The sequence below is a fragment of the Jaculus jaculus genome, chromosome 12 (genome assembly GCF_020740685.1).
Source record: "Jaculus jaculus isolate mJacJac1 chromosome 12, mJacJac1.mat.Y.cur, whole genome shotgun sequence".
NCBI classification, from domain to species: domain Eukaryota; kingdom Metazoa; phylum Chordata; class Mammalia; order Rodentia; family Dipodidae; genus Jaculus; species Jaculus jaculus.
Window position 1 is genome coordinate 15746076 of NC_059113.1, and position 24362 is coordinate 15770437.

The window sequence follows — 24362 nt, forward strand, 5'->3', positions numbered from 1 at the left end:
GTGTGTGGAAGCCACAGGCTCACATCTGGTGTCTTCTGTAATTGTTCTCTGATTTCTTGAAGCAGGGTCTCACGGAACACTGAGCTCACTGACTTGGCTCGATGAACCCAGCCCCAGCCCTGGGTTACAGGCACACACCACCATGCCTAGCTTGTGCTTGGGTTCTGGATTCAGGTCCACATGCTGGCACAGCAAACACTTTACCCACTGAGCCATCTCCCCCCCCCCACGCCACCCACGCCACACTCATTTATCTTTAAAGTCATCTTACCGATCACTCTCAACAGCCCCCCTTTGTGAAGTCCTGTTTTCCTCTGGCACCATCTTTCCCTTCTGAGGAAGAGATTGCTTGGCAGGGAAAATGCAGCCTGAGAGCTTGGGCACAGCCTCCTCTCTGCGGGGGTCTTGCTCGGGCAGAGGGGAGCTGAGGCCCAGGCAGCGGCGTCGCAACTGAGTCTCTCCCACAGGGCCCCACGGCGGGCCACGTGCAGCTCATCATGGAGCGGCTGCTGAGAAAGATCAACCGGACCGTGATTGGGATGAGCCGGCAGTCGCCGCACATCGTGAGTGTCTGTCTCCCAGTGCCCCACCCTGTGGCCTCCCTACATGCCAGTTCCCCGTGGGCACCCGTGCCTTGAGGCTGAGTGTGCGTGGCCCCCTTACATCACAGATATCAGCACAGATCTCAGCTCCCACGTGAGTTTCCTGCCCCATGTTGGCCTGGATTCCTTCCGCAAAGCCGCCAGCCCCTTTTAGTTCAAGGGGAGGCAGTTGTCTTAAAGAGCTTGTGTTGATTTTGGATAGGCCGATGTGTCGTTCTGTCCTTCCTCTTCCACTATACTCTTAAGTAGTTATCAAGAAGGGTAATGGAGGCCAAAGGTGACAATGATAGGGCAACTGGTACCTGCTGAGAATGAACACTCTTCCACTGACTCTGAAAGCTACAGTTAGATTTTAGTTAGAGGATAAAGGAAAAGAGCCATCTTAACTGCTGCTAAAAGTAAATATCATTCATTTATTCAAGAAATATCAAAGTACTGTAAGGCAAGCACTGTTAACGGACCCTGAGATGTCCCTCTGAAGAAACAGATGCAGCCCCCGCCTTAGAGCCTGCGTTCTAACGGAATAGCAATGGTAGAATAAGCCATATGGTATCTGTTAGATAGAAACAAATGTTTGGGAAAGGAGGGTAAAGAGTGAAAAATCTAAATACAGTGCTTGGCAATAACATCCCGGAGGGGCAGGAGCGTAGCTCAGTTAGTAAAAGCACTTGCCTCACCAGTGGGAGGATCTGAATTTGGTACCCAGAACTCACATTTTTATGAAGCTGAGTATAGTGACACATGCCTGTAATCCTGGATCCCTGGAGCTCTCTGGCCAGCCAGTCCAACCTAACTGGTGAGCTCCAGGCCAGTGACTGACAGCTTATCTGAGGATAACACCCAAGGTTGTCCCCTGGCCTGCACATAGTCACACCACACACACACACAGTCACACCACACACATACACGTAACAATAGCTTCTCTGAGAAGATGAAATCTAGGCAAAACCTTGAAACAGGTATAGGAATAGCAATGAAGATACCTGGGGAATGGGAGAGGAGGGAGCTTCTAAGCAAGACAGCCCCTGGGCAGAAGCCCTGCAGTGTGCCTTGAAGGATCACATAGGTGTGAGAAAGCATATCCCAAAGCCACTAAAAGAGTCAGTAAGGACATGTATTTGTCTGCTAGTTTAAAACCGACGTCAATTCATAAGGGACTAGAAAAGGCTCAGACTTTCTATAAAAGGGTTAAATTAATATGCCATCAGTAATGCCTACTCTGACTTCTTGCTTCAGAGAATAAGGGCTTGTATAAGAAGGCACCTGGAAACAGAGAACGCTTTGTGTGAAATGAAGGCATCAGAACGGTGTGGATTGTTGGCAAAGATATGACTCATTTAACAATAGAAAGAGCAAAGGAAAGTTAAAGTCTGTGGGTTTCTTTATTGATAATACTGCTACGTGTTACTTATCTGAAAGCAAACTGAGTGGAATATAACTAATTTGTCATCTGTTATGACGGGAGAGAAAGCTAATCAGATCATTAGCTGTTAAGTCAAAATCAATAATACTTCAGCAATTGCCATTGTTCCACTCATTCTTTCATTTATTAAATTACTGACATACTACACTGGGGTAATTTGAATGGAGAGTGCCCCTCACAGTTTCAGGTGTTTGTGATTAAGCCTCATTCTTGAACCCCAGCTGGCGGAGCCTTGCTGGAGGAGGCGTGGCACCGGGGGCGAGCCTTGAGGTTTATTTGCCCAGCCCTGCAGGGTGTTCACTAGCAAGCTCATGCTTGGTGCTACTGCCCAGCTGATGCGACAAGATGTGAGGCCCGCCCTCTGCTCTTTCATGCGTTTCTTGCTGTGATTCATTATCATGGAAACTTCAACCTCCCTGAGCTCCCACAAGCTGCTTCGGTCAGCTGTTTTGCCCCAGCAGCGAGCAGGTAACTGCCACATGCATTCATGGTCAGAAGAGGAGGAGGAGGGAGGAGAAAGAGTTGAAAGCCCAGTAGGGTCTGCTGAGATTGACAGGCTTTTAAAAGTGCTTTGTAAGTTTTGTGGAATTTAAGAAAAAGGTATTGAACGTACCATGTTGCCAAGACATTTCTACCATATACTTAACAGGCGTATAAAGTTAAGGAAGATTGCTGTGTTGTTTAGGAAATGATATATAGGCTTAGAGATAATACTTTATATACCTGAATTTAAATTCACCCAGCTACTTCTCGTGGGGCTCTGTTACCCACCTGCACCCCTCCCCTGTCATTCTTTTACTGAGAATTCTGGCTCAGTGTCCGTGAGGTAAGGCCTTAGGATTGGATCTGAAGGTGGCAATATCTCTGTCATACTTCTGTTAGAATAAGGTAATGGGAGTAGGAACATCCTGGATCCTTGAAGTGAGGGAGATGGCCAGGAAAGTGAGAACGCTGGGGAAAGGTAGGTGGAAGACAGAAGAATGGGGCTGGAGAGATGGCTCGGCAGGTGTGGGGCTTGGAGTACCTGAGTGCGGAGGCCGAGTTCTCACGTAAAAAGCTGACTGCGGGGCACACGTCTGCAAACCCAGCGCTGCGGGGGTGCAGACAGGAGTCTCCCCAGGGCTTGCTGGTGAATCGCTAGTCTAGGTGAATTGGTGAGCTCTAGGTTCAGTGCAAGACCCTGTCTCAAGAAAAATAAGACGGAGAACCATAGAGGAAGATACTCAGTGTCAACCTGTGGCCTCCATACACACACATACACACACACACACACACACACACCAGTATGAATGCACAAACATGCATAAATGCACACACCACACATATAAACACTTGAAAATGGAGAGGTAAAAAAGACATGAAACCAGATACTCAGTCACAAAAGTTATATATGTATATAAAATATGTATAGCTTAATGCAGTCTCTTCTGGATGTCCAAGTGATTAATATATGCTAATATATAATATATTAGAGAACACAATAATAAAGCATACCAATTCAATAAGATAAAAAGGACCCTATGATTTTCTCTGTAATACCAACGTGCTGTATGAGCAGAGTACCATGTACTCCAAATAAAAAGACATCTCTCTAGCATGGAGTCACCAGCCACGGTAATGCTCTGTCCGTACCCTGGAAGATTCCAATGCTCAGTCTCAACGTGTTGTTAGGCATCTTTGAAGTTCTAGCAATGTAAGAAGACAGAGGCATGCTAGCTGTCTAAATGTGGGTATTGAAAAGGAAGACATATAATAGTCGTTGTCACTGTTTTAGCTAGAATGGCCTGCATCTCTATATGATGTGGGAGAGTTTACTGAAATGCTAATAATTTATTTTTAATTAGTACAATGTAGAAGACTAATTTAATAATTTGGAAAATATTACTTTGTGTTCTATACCCTCAAGATAAGTGCAACTGGAATAAAAGGTTTGAAGTAAAAAAAAAAATTAACACATAGAACAGTGAGAAGAAAATATAAATGAATACGTATCTAACCCACATAAGCCAGCTACACAAGGTGGCACATGCAGCTGCAGTTAGTTTGCAGTGCCTAGAGGCCCTGGAGTGCCTGTTTCCCCCCCCCCCCAAATAAATAAGTACAAATAAAAAATTGAAAAAGAAAAAAGAAACTCAAAACCTCGTGAGAAGTTGGTCTTCACTGGCCACCTAGTTGAGATGCTTGAGTTACTGTCCCTTGACCTAAAGAATTCCTGAAATCTTAACTGCTGACGGGGTGCCCGAGGCCTCCAGCCGTCCTAACGCACACTGAGAGGTGGTCTGTAGCAGAGATGGTGGGGCCCATGGCTCGGGGCCTGTGGGAGGTGCTGTGTTTCCAGTTCTGAGGGCCTCCGCTGAGGTCACCGGGTGGGAAATTCACGCTGCAGGACGTCCAAGGCTTATTTCCCCGGTTGATCCAAGGAGCTTGCATTTGAGCTTCCTCCCCCTTTCCTTCCAGGGCGGTTTCGTGGCCTGCATGATTGCCATCCTCCGGCAAATGGACGACAGCCACTACGGGCACTACATCAGCACCTTCAAGACCAAGCAAGACATCATTGTAAGTCGTCTTGCCTGGGGCCTGGCAACACAAGGGCTGTGGACTTTCTTGTTTGGCTTTTGTTTTGTTTTGAGACAGCCCTAGTAGCCCAGGCTGACCCTAAACTCATGATCTTCCTGCCTTAGCTTCCTGAGCATAATCAGTCCCTGGTCTGAAAACTTCTCACTGGAGCCGAAGAGATTGGTACAGTGCTTAAAGGCACTTGCTTGCAAAGCCTTCCGGCCTGGATTCAATTCCCCAGCCACCCACATAAAGCCAAACAGCAGCCTTGCAGCTGCATGATTCCTTGGCATGCCACACACACACACACACACACACACACACAATAAAATTTTAAAGACTTTTTTTTATAAATAGTGAACAATAACTGACACTAAGCATCTTGAGCCCAGAGTTCCCTTTCCCAGATACGTCCCATGGCGGCGTTGCTGTCCACAGTGGTCACAAAAAGAGAGTCTGACCTGGCTGTCCATGGTGATCAGAGCAAGGAGACATGATTCTTACTCCTTGATACGATTTCCAGAAGAATACAGCGTGTGGGCCAAGCAGTCCTCACACTGGGATTTGGCGAGGGTCCTTATTTAAAAACATCTGTGGTATCTTTGTGCTCTGACAAGAGCATGGTCATCTGGCTCAGAGAGACACTAGTGATGCGTGCCATGACAAGGAATCTAAACGGTAACGTGCGCTGGGTTTTCTTGATGCCACTGTCACCCTCTTACTGGAGACGCGTGCGGTGTATGGGAGCTGTCTTCCATTGCTTTAAACAGAAACGTTCTCACGATGGTGCGCAGTCATGCGTCGCGGGCCTACCTGGGCCTTGGGAGCTCTTAGTGGAATTGATTCCACATAGATCTCTAATCCTGCAGAGCAGTGGACAGGACACAGGCTGGATTGATAAACCACGCTCAGATGGCTTCTCCTGTCCATGTGCACACCACTTCTCTGTATGCTCTAGCCGTCTATATCCTTGTTATCCTGAGCACGCACATGAGACCAGATATCACTCCCTGCTGTGAGGCCCACATGATGTACAACATTGGAGAGAATTTAGTACTAGGCTCTCATTACGCTATGTTGGTCCATGTGGCTTAAGCCAGGGGCCTGATTGGAGGCAGTGTGGTGCGGGAACCACCAAATGTAAGACAGCCTGGGCAGAGGAAGGGAGAGAGGGAGGCGAAGGCGGCTGCGTTCTCTCCCGCAGGGCAGAGCCTGTACCAGGTCACAATCAGGGTTTGAACTCAGCCTGTTCCGCTTCCTCGTGTGAAATTTGGGACAATCCGCTTCACTTCACTAATGCAGTCCCCTCCTCTGTAAGCTCACTTCTACCTTGAAGGGTGAGTGTGAGTGGTGATAAAATCTGTGCAAGGAGGATTTCTGGCTGGGTAAAGAGCATGGGTGCCTATGAGGAGGAGTGGTGTATCATGATCATTTTATCACTGGGCTGTAAGATAAAATTGACATGCAAATACATAGGGTTATTGTTGAGAGTTCCTTCAGAATGCAGGTAAAGTAAGAGTGTTCTGAACCCATGGTCAGCCAGCAGCATGGCTATGTAGGAGGTAAACATGCTCACCTCCAGTGTGACACGACCATGGCATCTTCCCCCACGTCGCTGTACCTAGAGCGGGGCTGAGGCCTAGAAAAGCTGAGCCTCGGCTCCTCGGGGACAGTGCTCTCGGCCCTAGTGAGGAGTCCTCCTCCCTGTGGACTGTGCTATCCCTTCCCCGGCTGCCTTGTGTTTCAATCCTGTGGGGGGCATGGCTGTGGTGAATGACAGGAGGTCTTGGCATTCTCTGCTTTAAGGTGCCATCTGTTAGCTCAGATTCCCAGGGGCTGAACGTTGAGTGTCAGCAGCAGCTCGCTGGCATCTCAATTATACCCTCCTTCACAGCCCATGAATTCGTTCTAACTGGAACAAAGAAGTTAGTAAGCACTGAAAAGACATGGTGAAAAGGCCCACGATGTCCAAATTAAGTGTGGGTAATGAGTCTTAACATATTCAGAACAGTGAGACTCCTCGGCCAGCCCCAGTCTCATGCCTGAGCTGTGGAGCTTCCAAAGTGAAGCAGTTAACAGATTGACCAACAGCTCAGAGCCATATTAGGTGTGAGCCACCTTCGAGGCATAGTGTGGTTCACGCCTGTAATCTTAATACTTGTTATGTGGGGTGCATGATGATAATGAGTTCAAAGTTATCCTCAGCTACAAAGCAAGTTTTGACATCAAACTGGCCTACTGAATGAATGAATGAATGAATGAGTGTCTTGCCTCTCTGGTACCACATATTTTACATTGCGCAATGTGTGTGAGATAGTTCCTGGGAAAGCAGACTTGAGTCTCAGTGGAAAAGGTCTAAATTTAGCTAACTAGTAAAAATGATTTTAGACCTTTGGGTTTGGATTTTTCATCTGACTGTTCTTTTTCCTGGGTTTTTTACTCACAGCCCCCTTTAGACAAAACTAGCCATTCTTATTTTCCTATATTCACTGGTTATTTTTTCAAATATTTTATTTATTTGAGAGGGAGAGAGAGCGAGAGAATGGACACACACCAGGGCCTCCAGTCACTGAAAATAAACTCCAGATGCATGTGCCACCTTGTTCATCCAGTGTTAACATGGGAACTGGGGAATTGAACTCTGGTCTTTAGGCTTGGCAGGCAAGTGCCTTAACCATTGAGCAATCTCTCCCTCTGATTTTTATTTATTATAAGTTATCATAAGCCACTATGACCACTACCTCTTTGAACTTTTAAGCCACACACAACATTTCTACAAGTAGAAATCTCATTGACTGTCCAGGCAATTTAGCATTTTTCTTTTGTTTTAACTCCAGCCAAGAGGAATTGATCTCAGATCTGTTCAAAGTATCCATTTTCTCACAATCATTAATGGCTTATTTTAAGTGAACACATGATAGAGAGGGACTAAATATTTCATTCATGAGCTGTAGAGATGGCTTAGCAGTCAAGGCACTTGCCTGCAAAGCCTAAGGAAGCCATGTTCGACTCTCCAGATCCCATGTTAACCAGATGCACAAAGGTGAGGCAAGTGCAAGGTTGCACATGCCCACTAGGTGGCACAAATGTTTGAAATATGATTTTGGTGGCTGAGGCCTTGGTGCAACAATTCTTTGTCTCTATCTCTCTCTGCCTCTAAAAAAAAAATTCATTCATATATATACATATATATATATATATATATATGAATACACACACACACATATACATTTATATTTATATTGTGTGTTTAAACAAAGAGCCCAGTTCCCTCCAGTGCTTATTTCAACTCTCCTGTGTCCTAGTTTTTAGTTTTTCTCATCCTCAGTGGCATCATTTGTAGATAATTTTTGTCCCTGCTTTCCTTGTAGAATTATATAAATTAAAAATAAAGTCATGGGGCAGCTGTGGCGTCACACTTTAAGATCCAAAAACACAGGAGGTTGAGGCAGAAGGATCGTGAGCTTGAGACCAACAATTTCTCATAATACCAAAAAATTTCAAAAGTCAAATCACATGATAGTTTTATATATGAGACTTCATTGTCCCTGAAAGACATATGGAAAAGGTGATTATTCTAGGACTGACGATGTTTTATTCTGACACAGAGGTCCTTGTGTCCATACACTGAAAGAAAGGCTTGGGATGAACCTGTTCTCCCAACTGTTCTCCCTTTCGCTCCGCAGGACTTCCTCATGGAAACGTTCATCATGTTTAAGGATCTGATTGGAAAGAATGTGTATGCCAAAGATTGGATGGTCATGAATATGACCCAGAGCAGGTAAGAGAACCCGTTGGCTAGCCTGGGGCTGCGTGACCCTGAGGGCTCTGGCTGGCCATGCAGACTTCAAGTGCCGTTAACCCCTGCTTCAAGCCCAGCCTCTGCAATGCAAGGACGTCCCACCTTCCTTAGTGCATGCTCTCCTCATCTCCACTTCATGGGCCTGGCCTTCCCACCATCCTCGTGCCAGTTCTCACCCAGCATCCGCTCTCCACGGCATCTCGCAGAGGCTCCACGCAGACTTCACACCCTGATGTGCGAAGTCCAGCCATGTCCTCCACAGCTTCCCTGTGTGTGCAACCCGCGCACCAGCCAGCCGTGCCCCTGGTTCCCAAGCATACTGCCTCTTTGGTCTGCCGCGCTCACACACTTCCTAAGAGTTAAACTTCCTTTCCACGGGGCCCTTTTCAAATACCACCTACAGCGGAACCCTCCATCGCAGCCTTTCTGACATCTATGTTGTTTCTTTCTCCATTTTTGTTTTAATGAGAGAGAGGGAGAGAGAATTGGTACACCAGGGCCTCTAGCCACTGCAGTTAAACTCCTGACACGTGTGCCGCCTTGTACGCATGTGTCACCTTGTGCATCTGGCTTACATGGGTCCTGAGGAGCTGAACCTGGGTCCTTAGGCTTTGCAGGCAAGCACCTTAACCGCTAAGCCATCTATCTCTCCAGCCCTCTTTTGATTTCTCACACCCTAAGAAGCCCTCTCAGAGAATTTTTTTTTTTTTTACTATTCTCTGGCTGGAACATGGTTAGATTTATAAGTTTCTGTGGCCATGTTGTAATCTCCTTAAGACCAAGAACTATGTCTTACCACAGTATCTACCAGTGCTTTGGAATTGCCGGCCAGTGACAGGATTTGTTGAATAGATACAAATGAACCAAACACATGGCATATAACATTAGGCTATATCGTCGCTCTAGAATTTTCTTAATGAGTTGCTCCAGGCACCTCATCATTATATGTATTATCAGTAACTATACATGGTCCTCACACCCAATCAGGAAAAAAAAAAAAAAAAAAAAAAAACCTTCCCAACTAGGTACAAATTAGAGAAAAACTGCACCCGGAACCCAACACTATCAAAGAAAAGCGCTCTCTGCAGCTCCAGTGGCCTGGGGCGGAAGCCACTGCCCTGCCCTCAGCTGAACTGTCCTAACCCCGAGGCTGTAGGCACCCCACCTCCTGTGCACTGTACTTGGTAGATAGCCTCCAAGGACACTGGTAGGTCATACTATCTCTCCTAACCTCACCCAGGATTGCTTGGTTTCATGTTTAAAGTAACTGGGGAAGGGGTGGAGAGATGCCTTAGTGGTTAGGGCACTTGCCTGCAAAGCCAAAGGACCTCTGTTCCATTCCCCAGGACCCAAGTAAGCCAGAGGCATACGGGGGCGCACGCATCTAGAGTTCGTCTGCAGTGGCTGGAGGCCCTGGCGCGCCCCTTGTTTGTCTGTCTGTCTGTCTGACACACACACACACACACTCTCTCTCTCTTTCTCTCTCTTTCTCTCTCTCAAATGAATAATAATAAAATAAATAAAGCAGGTGTGTGTGGAAACATCTCTAGGGACAGGGTCGCTCACTTTCTCAATGCTTTTCCTCCCAAGGGTTTTCCTCCGTGCTATCAACCAGTTTGCTGATGTTCTCACAAGATGCTTCATGGACCAGGCAAGCTTTGAACTTCAGGTAAGTATCAGCCCACCTGGAAGGTTCGGGAATTCTTGGCTATAGTCATAGAACTATTTCATTTGGGAAATGATTGATTATTGTCCAATGTAGAAAGTTTTCGTATGTTCTCATATTTATTTTTAATATATTTTATTTATTTATTTGAGATTGGGGGCAGATAGAATGGTCCTACCAAGGCCTCTAGCCACTGCAAACAAACTCCAGATGCATGCACCCCCTTGTGCATCTGGCTTTATGTGGGTACTGGGGAATCAAACCCGGGTCCTTAGGCTTTGCAGGCAAGTGCCTTAACCACTGAGCCATTTCTCTAGCCCTGTTTTCATATTTCTAAAGCATAGCTTCCTGAAACATGGTCCTTCAGACCCAGTAGAATTTTATTTTATTTTTATTTTTTGTCTTTCTATAGAAATAGCACCCATGAAAAGAAATGTGAGGCATAGTGTGATAGAAAATCCAGCTAAAAGAGTAAGGAAAATGAAGACGCAGATAGAATAGATCCCCTATCTCAGAGGCACAGAAGACTCATGAGTATCTGAAACCCTGACGGTCCTGACCGCTGTTGACACTGTGGTCTCATGCGTACAGACCTACGAAAAGCTGTGCACATTTGTCACATACGAGATTAACACAGCAACTGATAGTAGTTATGACAAAATGATAAAAGTTATGTGAATGTGACCTCTCTTTCTTGAAAATGCTTAAGCAAAATAATTATGAATGTGGAGCCAGGCATGGTGGCGCACGCCTTTAATCCCAGCACTCATGAGGCAGAGGTAGGAGAATCGCTACGAGTTCAAGGCCACCCAGAGACTACACGGTGAATTCTAGGTCAGCCTGGGCCTCGAAAAAAACAACAACTAAAAAAAATTATGAATATGTTCAGACCACAGTGATGGCAAATACAAAACCAAAGCCAAAGCAAAGGGGGAGTGCTCTTGCCTTTCCCTTCACTGTAAGTTCACATTTCGGTGCTGAACTGATGTGCATGGACTCAGACGTACACCCGTGTGCTTATGAACAGGCCTCAAGTTATGAACAGGCCTCAAGTTCAGATTGAAAAAGCAGTTCACACAAACACTGTTACTACTGGATCACACTAAGTAATTGCAACACAGGTAATCACACTACCTTCATCCTCATTTATTCCTTCTTCCAGCAAATAGGGTATTCACACATACAGAGAGCTGTTCTAGATGTGGAATACATGTGGTCTCTGCTCTCCTGGAGTCTGCAGCCCATGCCCAGGGACTCTACTTTTGTGGAGGCTACATTCCAAAGTTCACCTTGTGGGTGATAACACTTTTTGTGTCATGTGCTTTTGTTAAACCTTTAAAGTGGAAAGTCATAAGCAGAGGCGGCCATGTATGCATATACATGTATATGAATAGCATACATGTGTGTATATATTCGTATGTATATATAAACCACATGTGCTAAAATAGAATAGAGCCATGCAGGTCTTGATAATCTGTTAGTCTGCTTTCTTCTCCATTACTGTAATCTATGACTTTTTCAGTGGTGGTAGGTATTTTTATAATATGTTTAAGGATTGCGTATCGTCTGCTCTGTGGTCAGCCCATGATTCATTTAACTAAGTTCTAGACACTTTAAGATTTCTCCCATTTTATGTTACATTCAGTAAGACTGTGAGGGCCTTCTTTTGTTTAGATATTGCTAACCAGCCACAGTTGTTTTGTCAGGAGAAAGCCCTGAAAATATTCACTGGTTCAGAAGCTTGGCAGAACTTTCAGGGCCTTTGATACATACTGCCAGGCCACCTGCTATAAATAGGTATGCTTCTTGGCACCAGTTTTTCTTTATCCCAGGAGTAAAGAAAAAAATGTAACGTTTTTAAAAGCTTCATATTAAGCCTCAAAACTCTCAGGGCTGAGTCACTGAAACCCAAGAAGGAACAAGGAGTCCTCCCTGGGACTTTTCTCTTTTCCATCACTCTCCTGCTAGTGACTCTGCCTTGTGGCTGTGTTTTCATGTGATCCTCGCTGATGTGATTTCCCATTTCTTTTTGCCCACACAATCCATCCTGAGAAGCTCTGGAACAATTACTTCCATTTGGCAGTAGCATTTCTCACCCACGAGTCCCTGCAGCTTGAGACCTTCTCACAAGCCAAGCGCAACAAAATTGTGAAAAAGTAAGTGTCCTGTTAAGACGCAGTCGTGACTGGGAAAGGTAACTCATCCGTCCATTTTTGGTGTGGCTGAAGTGGCTGTTCCGGGACAGGCGCATGTAATTAACGAGGCAGCTCTTAGAATGACCACCGATCAGACTTCACATTTCCTCATGTTCACATCACATTTCCTCCCCCACCTCTCTCTTTTTTGAGACAGGGTCTCTCATTCTAGCCAAGGCTGGCTTTGAACTCACACCTGAGCCTCCTGAGTGCTGGCATTCTAGGTATGAACCACCTCATCAAGCCACGTCATTTTTTTTCAATGTTCCTTTGACCTCTCCATCAGTTATACCATATTTTTCACAGACTGTATACTTGGAGAGGTTCTGGCCCCTTTGTCCATGCCCAGGGATTCTTGTCACCTGGTAGTAGCTTATCCAACTTACATGTCTCTACAAAGCCTACCCCCAGTTACCCGCCTCTCAGTCACTTCAATAGAACAAGATTTTTTTTAATTAATTAATTAATTTATTTGAGAGCGACAGACACAGAGAGAAAGACAGATAGAGGGAGAGAGAGAGAATGGGCGTGCCAGGGCTTCCATCCTCTGCAGACGAACTCCAGACACGTGCGCCCCCTTGTACATCTGGCTAACGTGGGACCTGGGGAACCGAGCCTCGAACCGGGGTCCTTAGGCTTCACAGGCAAGCGCTTAACCGCTAAGCCATCTCTCCAGCCCAATAGAACAAGATTTTTAACCTCAAAACGTTCTACAGATTCTTGGCTTGGAGTTAAATACAGAATTATGTATAAGAATGCTGAGAGAGTTGGGAGCACTGTTCAATACATTCATCTTACGGCTGTTTCAGAGTTGAGAGGCTGGAAGCTCATGGACTGTGTAGTTATAAAATAAAATGGGGAATATATTATTAGGAGACCATGAAATTTCAGTTCTGTTTCCCTTAGCTGTAACATCAGGGATTCTAGGTAAATGATTTAACATTCCTCTACCTCGGGTTGCTCCTTAAAAATACTAAGACTGGTAACTAAGGAGAAAGATTTAATTAACTATTGGCTTACAAAGGTAAAAGACAATGAATTCTCTTTAAAGGATAAAAATTTTCCTAAGGTGGCCGTAGAGATGACTCAGTGGTCAAAGGCACTTGTTAGCAAAGTTTGACAGCTCAGGTTCGAATATACCCACATAAAGCCAGATGCACAAAATGGCACATGCCTTTAGAGTTCATTTGCAGTTGCAAGAGACCGTGGTGCGCCCATACTTACTCTCACAAACTTGCTCTCTCTCTCCCCCTTCCTGCCTCTCTCTGTCTGTAAATAACTAATAAAAACAATTAATTTTCTAAGGGGTGGGTATTAAGATAAGCAGATTTTTCAATATATTTTATTTATTTGAGAAAGAAAAAGGGGGGGTTGGAGAGAATGGGTGCACCAGGGCCTCTAGCCACTGCAACAAACTCCCCCACCTTGTGCATCTGGCTTACGTGGGTCCTGGAGAGTCGAACCAGGATCTTTTGGTTTTGCAGGCAAACACCTTAACCACTAAGCCATCTCTCCAGCTCCAAGATAAGCAGATTTTCAAGATGGGTCCCTTGGTCTCATGCTTTAAACTGTCTTAAGTGGCAATAGAATTTCTTCAAAGTATTTGATTTTGGCTAAACAACCAGAAGTGAAGTTAGTTGGTTATAAATCCGGTAAGACCAAAAAAGAAAAAAAAAAAGCTGAATGTGTTAGTATAGGCCTGTAATCCCAGCGCCCAGGAAGGGGGAGTCAGGAGGCTCAGGAGTTCGTAGCTAGCCTTGGCTACATAGTAGTGTGAGGCTTGCCTAGGTAAACAAGGCCCTGTCTCACCAAAAAAAAAAAAAAAAAAAAAAAAAAAAAAAAAAAGATAGCTAGTGTTAATTTTGGCTTTGATTGAAAGAAAATATGACTGAACATAACCCATGTAACATATCATATGGACAGAGAACAATTTAGGGCATAAAACCAATTATACTATAGTTACAGAAATGTGAATGGAAGAAATTTTTTAATGTTTTCTCTTATTTTTAGTAGAAGTCCCATCAACAATATGTTAATAAACAATACAAATAGTTAATACTTGTTGACTTAGATATGAGATTTTGATATAGGCTTACCTGATATTTATAACAAAATCAGGCTAAGCATTAATACTCATTTCTGAAGATATTTCCAAAGGAGAAATTTGAAAAAAACTGTGCTTGGTGCAACTAGAGTATGAAGGGAATACTGTAGAGCAAAGGCTGTAACATCAAGTGTAGCCCTATGTTAAGGAGTTTTTTCATTATTTACTTTTTAAAAATACCTCCCCAGTTCAGGCTGGCCTCAAACTCGTGATCCTCCTGCCTCAATCTGAGGTTACAAGACTACACCACCAAAACCAGCTTACAGTATCCACTTTGGTCCATCTGATTTTCGTTTTCCCAGCCTAGCTTCTGATAAGCATGTGGTATCAGGTATACTCAGGCATAAGAATTCCTTAAGATATTTCCTAATGATTTTTCTTTACTTGTGCCCAAGAATCCCTGTCTAATCCAGTGCCTTTATATCTTTTGCTCATTACCAGTTCTAATAGCAAGCTTTTTAGACATTTTCTTAATCACATTACCATGAAATTTGAATACCATCAGATGATGGGCTATATGAAAAATTTTGTTGCACACATAAAACTCAGAAGCTTTCAAAGTGATTGCCGCACAAGCGTGAGGAACCAAGTTCAAAATCCCCAGTACCCACATATAAAAACTGCAGGTTTGCTGGCATTCGCCTGTCATCACAGAGCTGGGTAGGTGGAGACAGAAGGATCTCTGGGGCAAGCTGGTTAGCTAGCCTAGCCAAAGCAGTGAGCTCTGGGCTCAGCGTTGTCTCAAAAAATAAGATGGTCTCCACACATACACTCATGAACATGCATGTACACTCTCTTAACACACATGCACCCAGATACATGTATACTCACCATACAAAAATCCACATGGAACAATAATAATCTTTGTTCCTTCTCCCCTCCCAGTCTAGTTTTCATCCCTTTGTGAGCAGCCCTGTCCCTGTGGAAAATCAATAATAGCCTAGGACTTCCCAGTGTCCCAGTGTGAGACATAACATTGGTGGACATAGCATTGCCCAGGTGTAGCTACGTAATGTCGCCCTGTCAGCCGTCACTCAGTCCCGTGGTGGCATGAGTCAGATCTCACTCATCTCCTGTTCCACTAGGGCTTGCCTCACTCTGGATATGTCCTTGCTTCACAGAAACCAGAGCATTCCTCACTCCTCTCCTTTGGGCAGTTAGCCGGTAACATCCTCTTGAGTTATTCCTCCACATCTGGGTCTGGTCACTCTTTTTTTTTTTTTTTTTCGAGGTAGGGTCTCACTCTACTCCAGGCTGACCTGGAATTCACTATGTAGTCTCAGGGTGGCCTCGAACTCACGGTGATCCTCCTACCTCTGCCTCCCGATGCCGGGATTAAAGGCGTGCATCACCACGCCCAGCTGGTCCCTCTTGCTCTCAAAGCCCCCATCCCCTGTGTGGCTCTGTTCTCTTTGAGGCTACACGGTACTGGCCTTGTCTCTTAGGTTGCTGCTCCCTTACATGTGACCCAGACGGGTCTGTTTTTATGTCCCTCATCGCATGCCTGCCTTTCCACACCTGCAGGCTCTGGAGCCTCCACCGACACACAGGTGAGGGTGCTGGCGGGCCGCAGACCTGCGCTAAACCTGCACGGGCTTGGCGCATGCCACTGCTTCCGGTCGCTGCAGCACAGCAAGCGCTTACGTGTCGCGCACATTGGAGTAAGCACTTTTTAATGACACTGGAGATCCCAGACTCAGGACCTCGCACGTGGCAGACAAATACTCCGCCGTGAGGCTGTGCCCCCAGTCATTTGCATTTCGTACGATAAGTCATCTAGAGATGATTTCCACCACAGGGGAAGTCTTGCATAGCCTACCCACAAAAAATCCTAAACCATTTTACATAAGGTTGAGGTGGTATCTGGTGAGAAGCTCGGGAACCGGTCTGCTGCTGGGACAGCGGTGCTGTGCTTAACTCAATTTCTGGGCTGACGTCTTCCTTCTAGATACGGGGACATGAGAAAGGAAATCGGCTTTAGAATCCGGGACATGTGGTATAATCTGGGTAAGTGTCAGACCCCGAATGGGCCGTAGCACAATTCCTTGCAGATAAGCATCCCTCATTCCTTTTTAAAATTTTTTGTCTTAAAGATAACATTTTATTTCTTTATATTTTAATAACATTTATGATCATAAATTGCATAAAACAGACATCTATGATGAATTCTTATTTTTATTCAAGTAACCCTGAGATTTAATTCTGTGTATGGTTAGAAGAGAAAGTTGATATACGGGCTTCATACCCTCTCATCTGGGATGTTGAAAATGACGTTCTGTCATCGTGAATGCAGGATTTCATCACTTCTGAATTGAGGTGGTTTACCCGCATAGACGCTTCCTTTGCTTATGGAACACTGAACTTACAATAACATGATTTTTTAAAAAATATTCTCATTTTGGGCTGGAGAGATTGCTTAGTGGTTAAGGCACTTGCCTGCAAAGCCAAAGGACGTACGTTCGACTCCCAAGGACCCATGCAAGCCAGATAGATACACAGGGGGTGCATGCATCTGGAGTACATTTGCAGTGGCTGGAGGCCCTGGCACACCCATTCTCTTTCCCTCTCTCTCTTTCTCCCCCTATTTCTGTATATCTCTCTCTCAAATACATAAATAAAAATCAAATATTTTTATCAAGTTCTCATTTTCTTTCATTTCAGGTCCTCACAAGATCAAGTTTATCCCTTCCATGGTGGGTCCCATCCTGGAAGTCACTCTGACTCCTGAAGTGGAGCTGCGGAAAGCCACGATCCCCATCTTCTTCGATATGATGCAGTGTGAGTTCAACTTCAGTGGGAACGGCGATTTCCACATGGTAAGAAAAGCTGCTCTGTCATCAGTGTGCGCATGGCAGTCAGCACCTGTGGTCTTCTCTCTCGGCAGATTTGCATAAGTTACCTTTCATTGCTGGGACAAAACACCTGACCAGAAGCAGCTTATGGGAGGAAAAGGTTTATTTTAGCTTACAATCTGGAGAGGTGTCTTCGTGGCGAGGAAAGCATGACAGAGCAGGCAGCCAGGGCATCATTTCGTATCAGCTGGGAGGCAGCAGCAAAAGTGAGCTCCTCTTGAATGCCCAGTGGGAGGGACTAATCCCCCTTTGAGGCCTATCCCCAGTGACACACCTCCTCCAGCAAGACTCTACTTCTCCACCAGCTGGGGATTGAGTAGGTGGCTTAATCCCAAACGCATGAGACTATGAGGTACAGCTCACATTCATAATGGACAAGCAAAATCCTGAATGACAGATCAGAGTTGATCTTTACATTTTATTCTGTAAAGGGATTTGGCGTAGAATTGGGTCTCCTGGCCCAGAGCCTGGAAGGGATCATATCACTGTCTCAGAATGGAGGACAGTTGATGCTATGCGTCTTAATCCTGTCTGCTCCAGGACTAGCACAGCTGAAAGAAGAATGCAGTGACTTGAAGGAAGTGACCAGTCAGCTGTAGGCAAGCTGAGGGAAGGGCCCAGTGGGTCCAGCTCTGATCTGTTTCTGTTTAGCTTTGAGAACTTGAGTTTGCCTGGGTCTTCTCCATGCCTCTCTTTTTTTAATGTATGAAACCTGTTCATTTCAAGATTTCACAGTTGTAAGATTTCATAGTTGTGATGCTCAGTGAAAATAATCCTAGCCTAGAGATATGGCTTAGCAGTTAAGGTGCTTGCCTGAGAAGCCTGAGGATCCATGTTTGACTCTCCAAATCCCACGTTAGCCGGACGCACAAAGGTGAGGCCAGTGCAAGGCCACACATGCCCACTAGGTGGCATAAGTGTCTGGAGTTCGATTGCAGTGGATGAGAGCCTTGTGTGCTCACTCGCTCTCTCACTCTTTCTATCTTGCTTTCTCTAAAAAATTTTGAAAAATTAATTTAAAATAATCCCATCACTAAGATGTAGACAAGAAACAAAAATAAGCCTAGCATGGTAGTACATGCCTGTAATCCATGCACTCAGAAAGCTGAGACAGGAGGACTGCCATGAGCTGAAGGCCAGCCTGGACAATATAGCGAATGACTACATAGCAAGACCCTGTATCAAATTTTTAAAAGAAAAAAGAAAATAATAATTTTAATTATCAAGCTATTTTCCTATGTCTAGTCACAAAATAACATTCTGGATGTTTTTGCAAGTGGAAAGCAAAAGAAAAAAATAAAAACTAGGTTACTTCAGAATGTTTTGATGGGTCCTTGGTGCCCGTCTTGTGAATAGCACGAGGTATGATCAATGTGCCATCTATGCTGTAAATAGTTCATAGTTTTTTTTTTTTAAAGGACGTTCTGTTTGTTTGTTTATTTGAGAGCAACAGACAGACAAAAAGAGGCAGATAGGTAGTGAAAGAATGGGCGCCACAGGGCCTCCAGCCACTGCAAATGAACTCTAGATGCATGCACCACCTTGTACATCTGGCTTACGTGGGTCCTGGGGAACCGAGCCTCGAACCGGGGTCCTTAGACTTTACAGGCAAGCACTTAGCAGCTAAGCCATCTCTCCAGCCCCAGTTCATAGTTTGATAAAGGAATAGGGCCAGATCTACTAAGATTGTCTGGGTATCTGTCAATCATGTCCTTCTGTAGATATGACTTCTGCTATGAAATCCTGTCTTCTGCTTTCAGTTTGAGAATGAGTTGATCACAAAGCTGGACCAAGAGGTGGAAGGGGGTCAAGGAGATGAACAGTATAAGGTTCTTCTGGAAAAACTGTGAGTACCTCAGAAGTCAAAACAAATGACAATGCCGTGTGGCCATGGAGAAAGTAGAGCTGCTCCAGGCCAGCCGTTGGCAGACTCAGGATCACTGGGCCACCCATATCAGGGCTCAGTGGTGTAGATGGAACTTACAGCATCCACTACTGACATTGTTTCTCTGATGTGAGTCAATGCCTATGTTTTCTGGGGCAGCCTTGCTATGGAGAACAGAGCAGATGGAGTAGAGGAAGAGATGTCCCGAGCAGTGGCATTTTGCCTGGCATCTGAATTGTTGAACGTTAGCAAAAGTATTAACACCTCTAATTATTAAAGAAGGCAACATTATTCTTAGGGTCTGGACTAATTCTTTGGACCCATTTCTCTTTCTTTCTTTCCTTCCTTCTTTCTTTCTTTCTTCCTCTCTTTCTCTTTTTCTCTTTCTTTTTAAAATTTTTATAATTTATTTTATTTTGTGTGGGTGAAAGAGAAGGAATGGGTGCACCAGGGCCTCCAACCACTGCATAGGAACTCCAGATGCATACTGTACCTTGTGCATCTGGCTTAGGTAGATACTGTGGAATCGAACCTGGGTCCTTAGGCTTCACAAACAAGCCACTTAGCCACTAAGCCATCTCTCCAGCCCTTCATTTTCTTTGAATCTCTCTTTGCCAAAATTTTCTTTACCTTGTCTTAGAAGCACCAGAACTTTACTCTCTATATCACAGAGGAGATGACTAGACCTGATGCTTAGCTCCAGTCTGCCTGCTACAACCTCATTTTTATCTGAAAATGGTTTTATCTGAAGAGCCACAGGCTACATGTCCACCAGGTTCCTCTGAACAGAGCATAAGCCCAAGGCTTTCCAGAATGCCTTTGTGATGCCAGTCAGATAAAATAAAGATACAGGAAAGATAGGCTAGAGAGATAGCTTAGCAGTTAAAGTGCTTGCCTGTAAAGCCAAGGGACCCAGGTTTAATTGCCCAGGCTCCACATAAGGCGGATGCACAAGGTGATGCATGCGTCTAGAGTTTGTTTGCAGTGACTGAAAGCCCTGGCATGCCCATATTCTCCCTCCCTCCCTCTTTCTCTCTCTCTCTCTCTCTCTCTCTCTCTCTCTCTCTCTCTCTCATAAATAATTTTAAAGGGGTATAGGAAAGATAATTTTATATATCCTGAACCACGAGCTTTGGGGACAAAGGATTTCATTTCTGTGGCATCAACTGTAAAAACCATGGGTTTCCGATCTTCAGAAAAGAATGTCGTAGGCTCGGGTTCTAAGTCACGGTGGGAGTTGTTGAATCCTGAAGGAAGAGTAGAAACCTGAGGAAACAGAGATCTAGCCCAAGTGAAGGTACCAAGATAGAATGGTATTCCACCATCTTTGTCATCAATCTAGCGCCACCTGCTGCCAGGACCTTGGCCATCGCTCACAGACAGTGCCCTACTGAAGGGGTGAAATGTGGACCCTTTCTCTCTGTCCTCCACCAGGCTTCTAGAACATTGCCGGAAACATAAATACCTCTCGGGATCCGGGGAAGTCTTTGTCCTCCTGGTCAGCAGCCTCTTGGAGAACCTGCTGGATTACAGAACCATCATCATGCATGATGAGAGCAAGGAGAACCGCATGAGCTGTACTGTGAACGTGCTGGTACGGGCCTGGCCCCTGGGTTGGTCACGCTTAGGGCTGCGCTGCCCACGGCGCAGCTGCAGGTTGCTGTCACGGATGTCCAGGCCCTCTGGGTCACCTTTATTTACCCTGTGTCCTACGGAGTTGGATGAGAACACCTGACTCGGGTTTGGGCCTGGGAGAGAGCAACGGGCACCAACCAACCTTGAGGACAAATTTGGAAGTGGGGATGGAAAACGAAATATGAACACTCAATTTGTCTCTTCCAAAAGACCATCTTGGCCTGGTTCTCACTTAACATGTGGTTGCTTTACTAATCAGATTCTAGCTTATATACACACACACATAAGGATGTATATATAGATGGATCTATAGATATAATACACACACACATATATGGATGGATGTATATATACATATGTGTGTATATGGTGGGGGAGAGATGATTATAAGATTGTATCATGGAAAGAGAGCCTGTGTAGTACCAGTGCTGGGACTCTTGTCTTCCCTTTGCCTGAGACCCTACCCTGCAAGGTTTAGGGTGTCGGACATTCCTTTGCCTACATCTCATCTCCCTGACTCCTGGAGAAAACGGTGTACTTGGTGACTACAGGGTGAGGTGGGTGTCTTTCTAGCCCCTTAAGTTCCTCTCCTTTCTCAGGAGCAGAGTCCTTAAAATCTCTTACCCTGTTTTTCCTTACACTGTTTTTCCTTATTGGGGAATCTCTCTCTCTCCCCCTCCCCTTTCTGTGTGTGTACACATGCATGCATACACGCACAGATACACACACATGTGAGGCCGAAGGACAAGCTTCATTGTCTTACCATTTTCCAAGCAAGCGCCTTTAACAGCTGAGCCATCTCTCCAGACCTGTCTCCTGTTTTTCAGACAGGGTCTGTCATGGACTTGAACCCATGTCAGTGAGTCCCAGCTTTCCTCCTATTCTCTTCCCCAGCACTGTGATGACGAGCCCATGTCACCACGCCTAGCGTTTGTTTTACATTGGTTCTGACTCAGTTCCCTGTGATTGCCAGGCAAGCCCTTTATCAGATCAGCTGTCTCCCTAGCCCATGGCAGATGGCTTAAGGAGACATTTCTTGTTCGTGTGTGTGTGTGTGTGTGTGTGTGTGTGTGTGATGAATTCATCAACAACTCTTAATTTATGTTTGTATTTTGTGAACCCCTTTTTTTGGGCAGAATTTTTACAAAGAGAAGAAGCGCGAGGACATATACATAAGGTAAGCTGAAGGGAAGGGTCCTGCTTTGACTGTGTCACGGCTTGGCGGGACGTTGCTTAGACCACACTGGCTGCTCGCGCGGGCTCCACCTGCCCCAGGCAGTGAAATCAGTGTGCTTCTAGGGAGTGTATGTGTAGAGTCATACCAGGCTTCCAGAAAGGATAGGAGGTTTCTAGCCCAGGTCATTAGGAGAGGTCAAAAGGGACAAGCATAAGTGACTAACCATGGAGACTTACTTGGGGACCCATACACCCTTGAACGCGAACCAGGCTTGCGTAGCAACTGTCAGCACGGCAGAGATTCCATATCTTTGAAAAGGGACCAAGATGAAGGAAAAGGAAAGGGAGGGAGAGAGCGAGAGGGAGAAGAAGGGAAGGGAAATGTGAAGGAGAAAGGAAAGGGACGGGCTGCCTCGCAGGATTAGAGGGAAGACTGGAGCCACAGGGGAGGAAGAGGTCCAGAGGCCAAAGGGCTGGTGAGGAGCGTTGTCTCCGAGAAGGGCTGTTCCTGTTGATAGCAGAGGGGAGGACGGAGAAGCAGGCTGGGAAGCGGCTGCGAAGCGTGCAGGACGCCAGCTCACCGTCCGTGTAACAAAGCGCCTCCTTCTCCCACCGTGACCAGGTATCTGTACAAGCTTCGCGATCTGCACCGGGACTGTGAGAACTACACAGAAGCCGCCCACACGCTGCTGCTGCACGCCGAGCTCCTGCAGGTCAGTGGCCGCCGGCCTGGAAGACCAGCGCCGCAGCCGGTGGGGTCGGGCCTCTAAGAGTCACCTCTGCGCGCCGTGTGATTTCGGGAGGACAAAACATTATTCCACAGACATCTTTTACCCTGGGCATGGGCTGCTTTCAGCTTAAGATTGGGTAAATGTCAATTATCATTGACTGAAAACTCCTTAGGAAAGCGTAGCACAAACCAAGCGGCCTCTGGAATTGACATTCGAGTTAAAGAAATCAAACACACCCTGATCGATGTATAAAGTAGTAAAACCGCGGAAGGGTGAATCATCTGTGAATGAACGGCCTTAGAAAAAGTACTTTCTGCCGGGCATGGTGGCGCACGCCTTTCATCCCAGCACTCGGGAGGCAGAGGTAGGAGATTGCCGTGAGTTCGAGGCCACTCTGAGACTACATAGTGAATTCTAGGCCAGCCTGGACTAGAAGTGAGCTCCTACCTTGAAAAACCAAGAGGAAAAAAAGAAAGAAAAAGTACTTTCCTATTCGCACTCTTTGCCCAAATAGAGGCATACTGTATCATGATATAAACACCTATGTATTTGTCATAGATCCCAAATAATTCCCTCCAGTCCTGACCACCTCCTCTAACATTGGATTCACTGTCAACTGTTCTGTCAACATCAGTCTATGACTGCCTAATCAACAACTCAAACTCGGCATGTCAGTGGTACAAATCTTTATTTCCCATGATTTTTTGTTTCTTCCCAACCCATTCTCTACCTCCCCTTTCTCACCGTATCATTCAATGACATGAGAGAGAGAGAGAGAGCAAGAGAGGAGAAACTTAACTTTGCACGGCCTGGCTATGCTCCTAGCTACTGGGTAGACTGAGGCAAAAGGCCCATGAGATGAAGCCTGCCTTGGCTACACAATGAGTTCAAGGCTTGCTTGGGCAACTTACTGAAACCCTTCTCAAAATTGGAAAAGAAGGTTGGGGGGTGTAGCTCAGCATGGTGGGCTTGCCTATCATGCTTGAAGCCCATGTTCAACCCACGGTGCTTCCAAAGCAGTATTGAGTGTTTTATGAAACAGCGTTCGCATCAGAGCGTGGTTTGAGTTTATCTTTCTCCACGCCTGCTGGCAGGCCCTTGAATGGTGTGTTCGAGTTCTCTGAATACACGCCTTTCGTAACACTGGCTGACATTGACTCTGAGTTATCTACTGGTGCTGGAGTTTATTCATTTATGTACTGGACAGCTAAACTCGAGTAGATTATATCAGAGCTAGGGTTCATCTTCCCATAACAAGACCCTCAACTCCTCAAGGCATTTATTATTGTTTGTTATTTTATTTATTATAGTGCTTGTTAGGTTCTGACCTCATTAACTGCTCTGGGATGAATGTGTGTGTGTGTGGGGGGGTATGATTCTTGTAAGACATTTAACCCAAACACCCACAATTGGGGTTTATTTTTGATGAGTTTTACTTTTTTTCCCAGTATTTTTCTCATTTATGGCATTTTTAAATACACTTTGTTTTTGTTGGTTCCCATCCTTCCTCCTCACCCTCTCTCCTCCTCCCACTCATATCCTCCTCTCGATATTTTTCATATTTTTCTTCCTTCTGTTTAGGTGTCACGTGTATCCTTTTGCCCATCTCTCCCCCACTTCCAGCTCATCCCTTTATGTCTACTTTTGGTTACAGTTCAGTATCTACAGGTTTTACCCACATTTGCCCCCATAGACACATCCTTAAAGGTACCGCAAGCTGAGACCCGCATGTCAG

At 45.4% G+C, this 24362-nt stretch overlaps 1 protein-coding gene across 2 annotated transcripts in view; it reads left to right on the forward strand.

Annotated features, from left to right (window-relative positions):
• Positions 1–24362, forward strand: part of Dock5 (dedicator of cytokinesis 5) — a 221083-nt gene that overhangs the window by 162787 nt on the left and 33934 nt on the right. For both annotated transcript variants that reach the window (XM_004665821.2, XM_045131067.1), the window contains exons 27-37: positions 468–563; positions 4483–4581; positions 8268–8362; positions 9974–10052; positions 12105–12205; positions 16297–16355; positions 17010–17164; positions 18961–19046; positions 20520–20679; positions 21857–21897; positions 22519–22609. In XM_004665821.2, the coding sequence (XP_004665878.2) occupies positions 468–563; positions 4483–4581; positions 8268–8362; positions 9974–10052; positions 12105–12205; positions 16297–16355; positions 17010–17164; positions 18961–19046; positions 20520–20679; positions 21857–21897; positions 22519–22609 (1062 nt within the window). The remainder of the gene's footprint in view (positions 1–467; positions 564–4482; positions 4582–8267; positions 8363–9973; positions 10053–12104; positions 12206–16296; positions 16356–17009; positions 17165–18960; positions 19047–20519; positions 20680–21856; positions 21898–22518; positions 22610–24362) is intronic.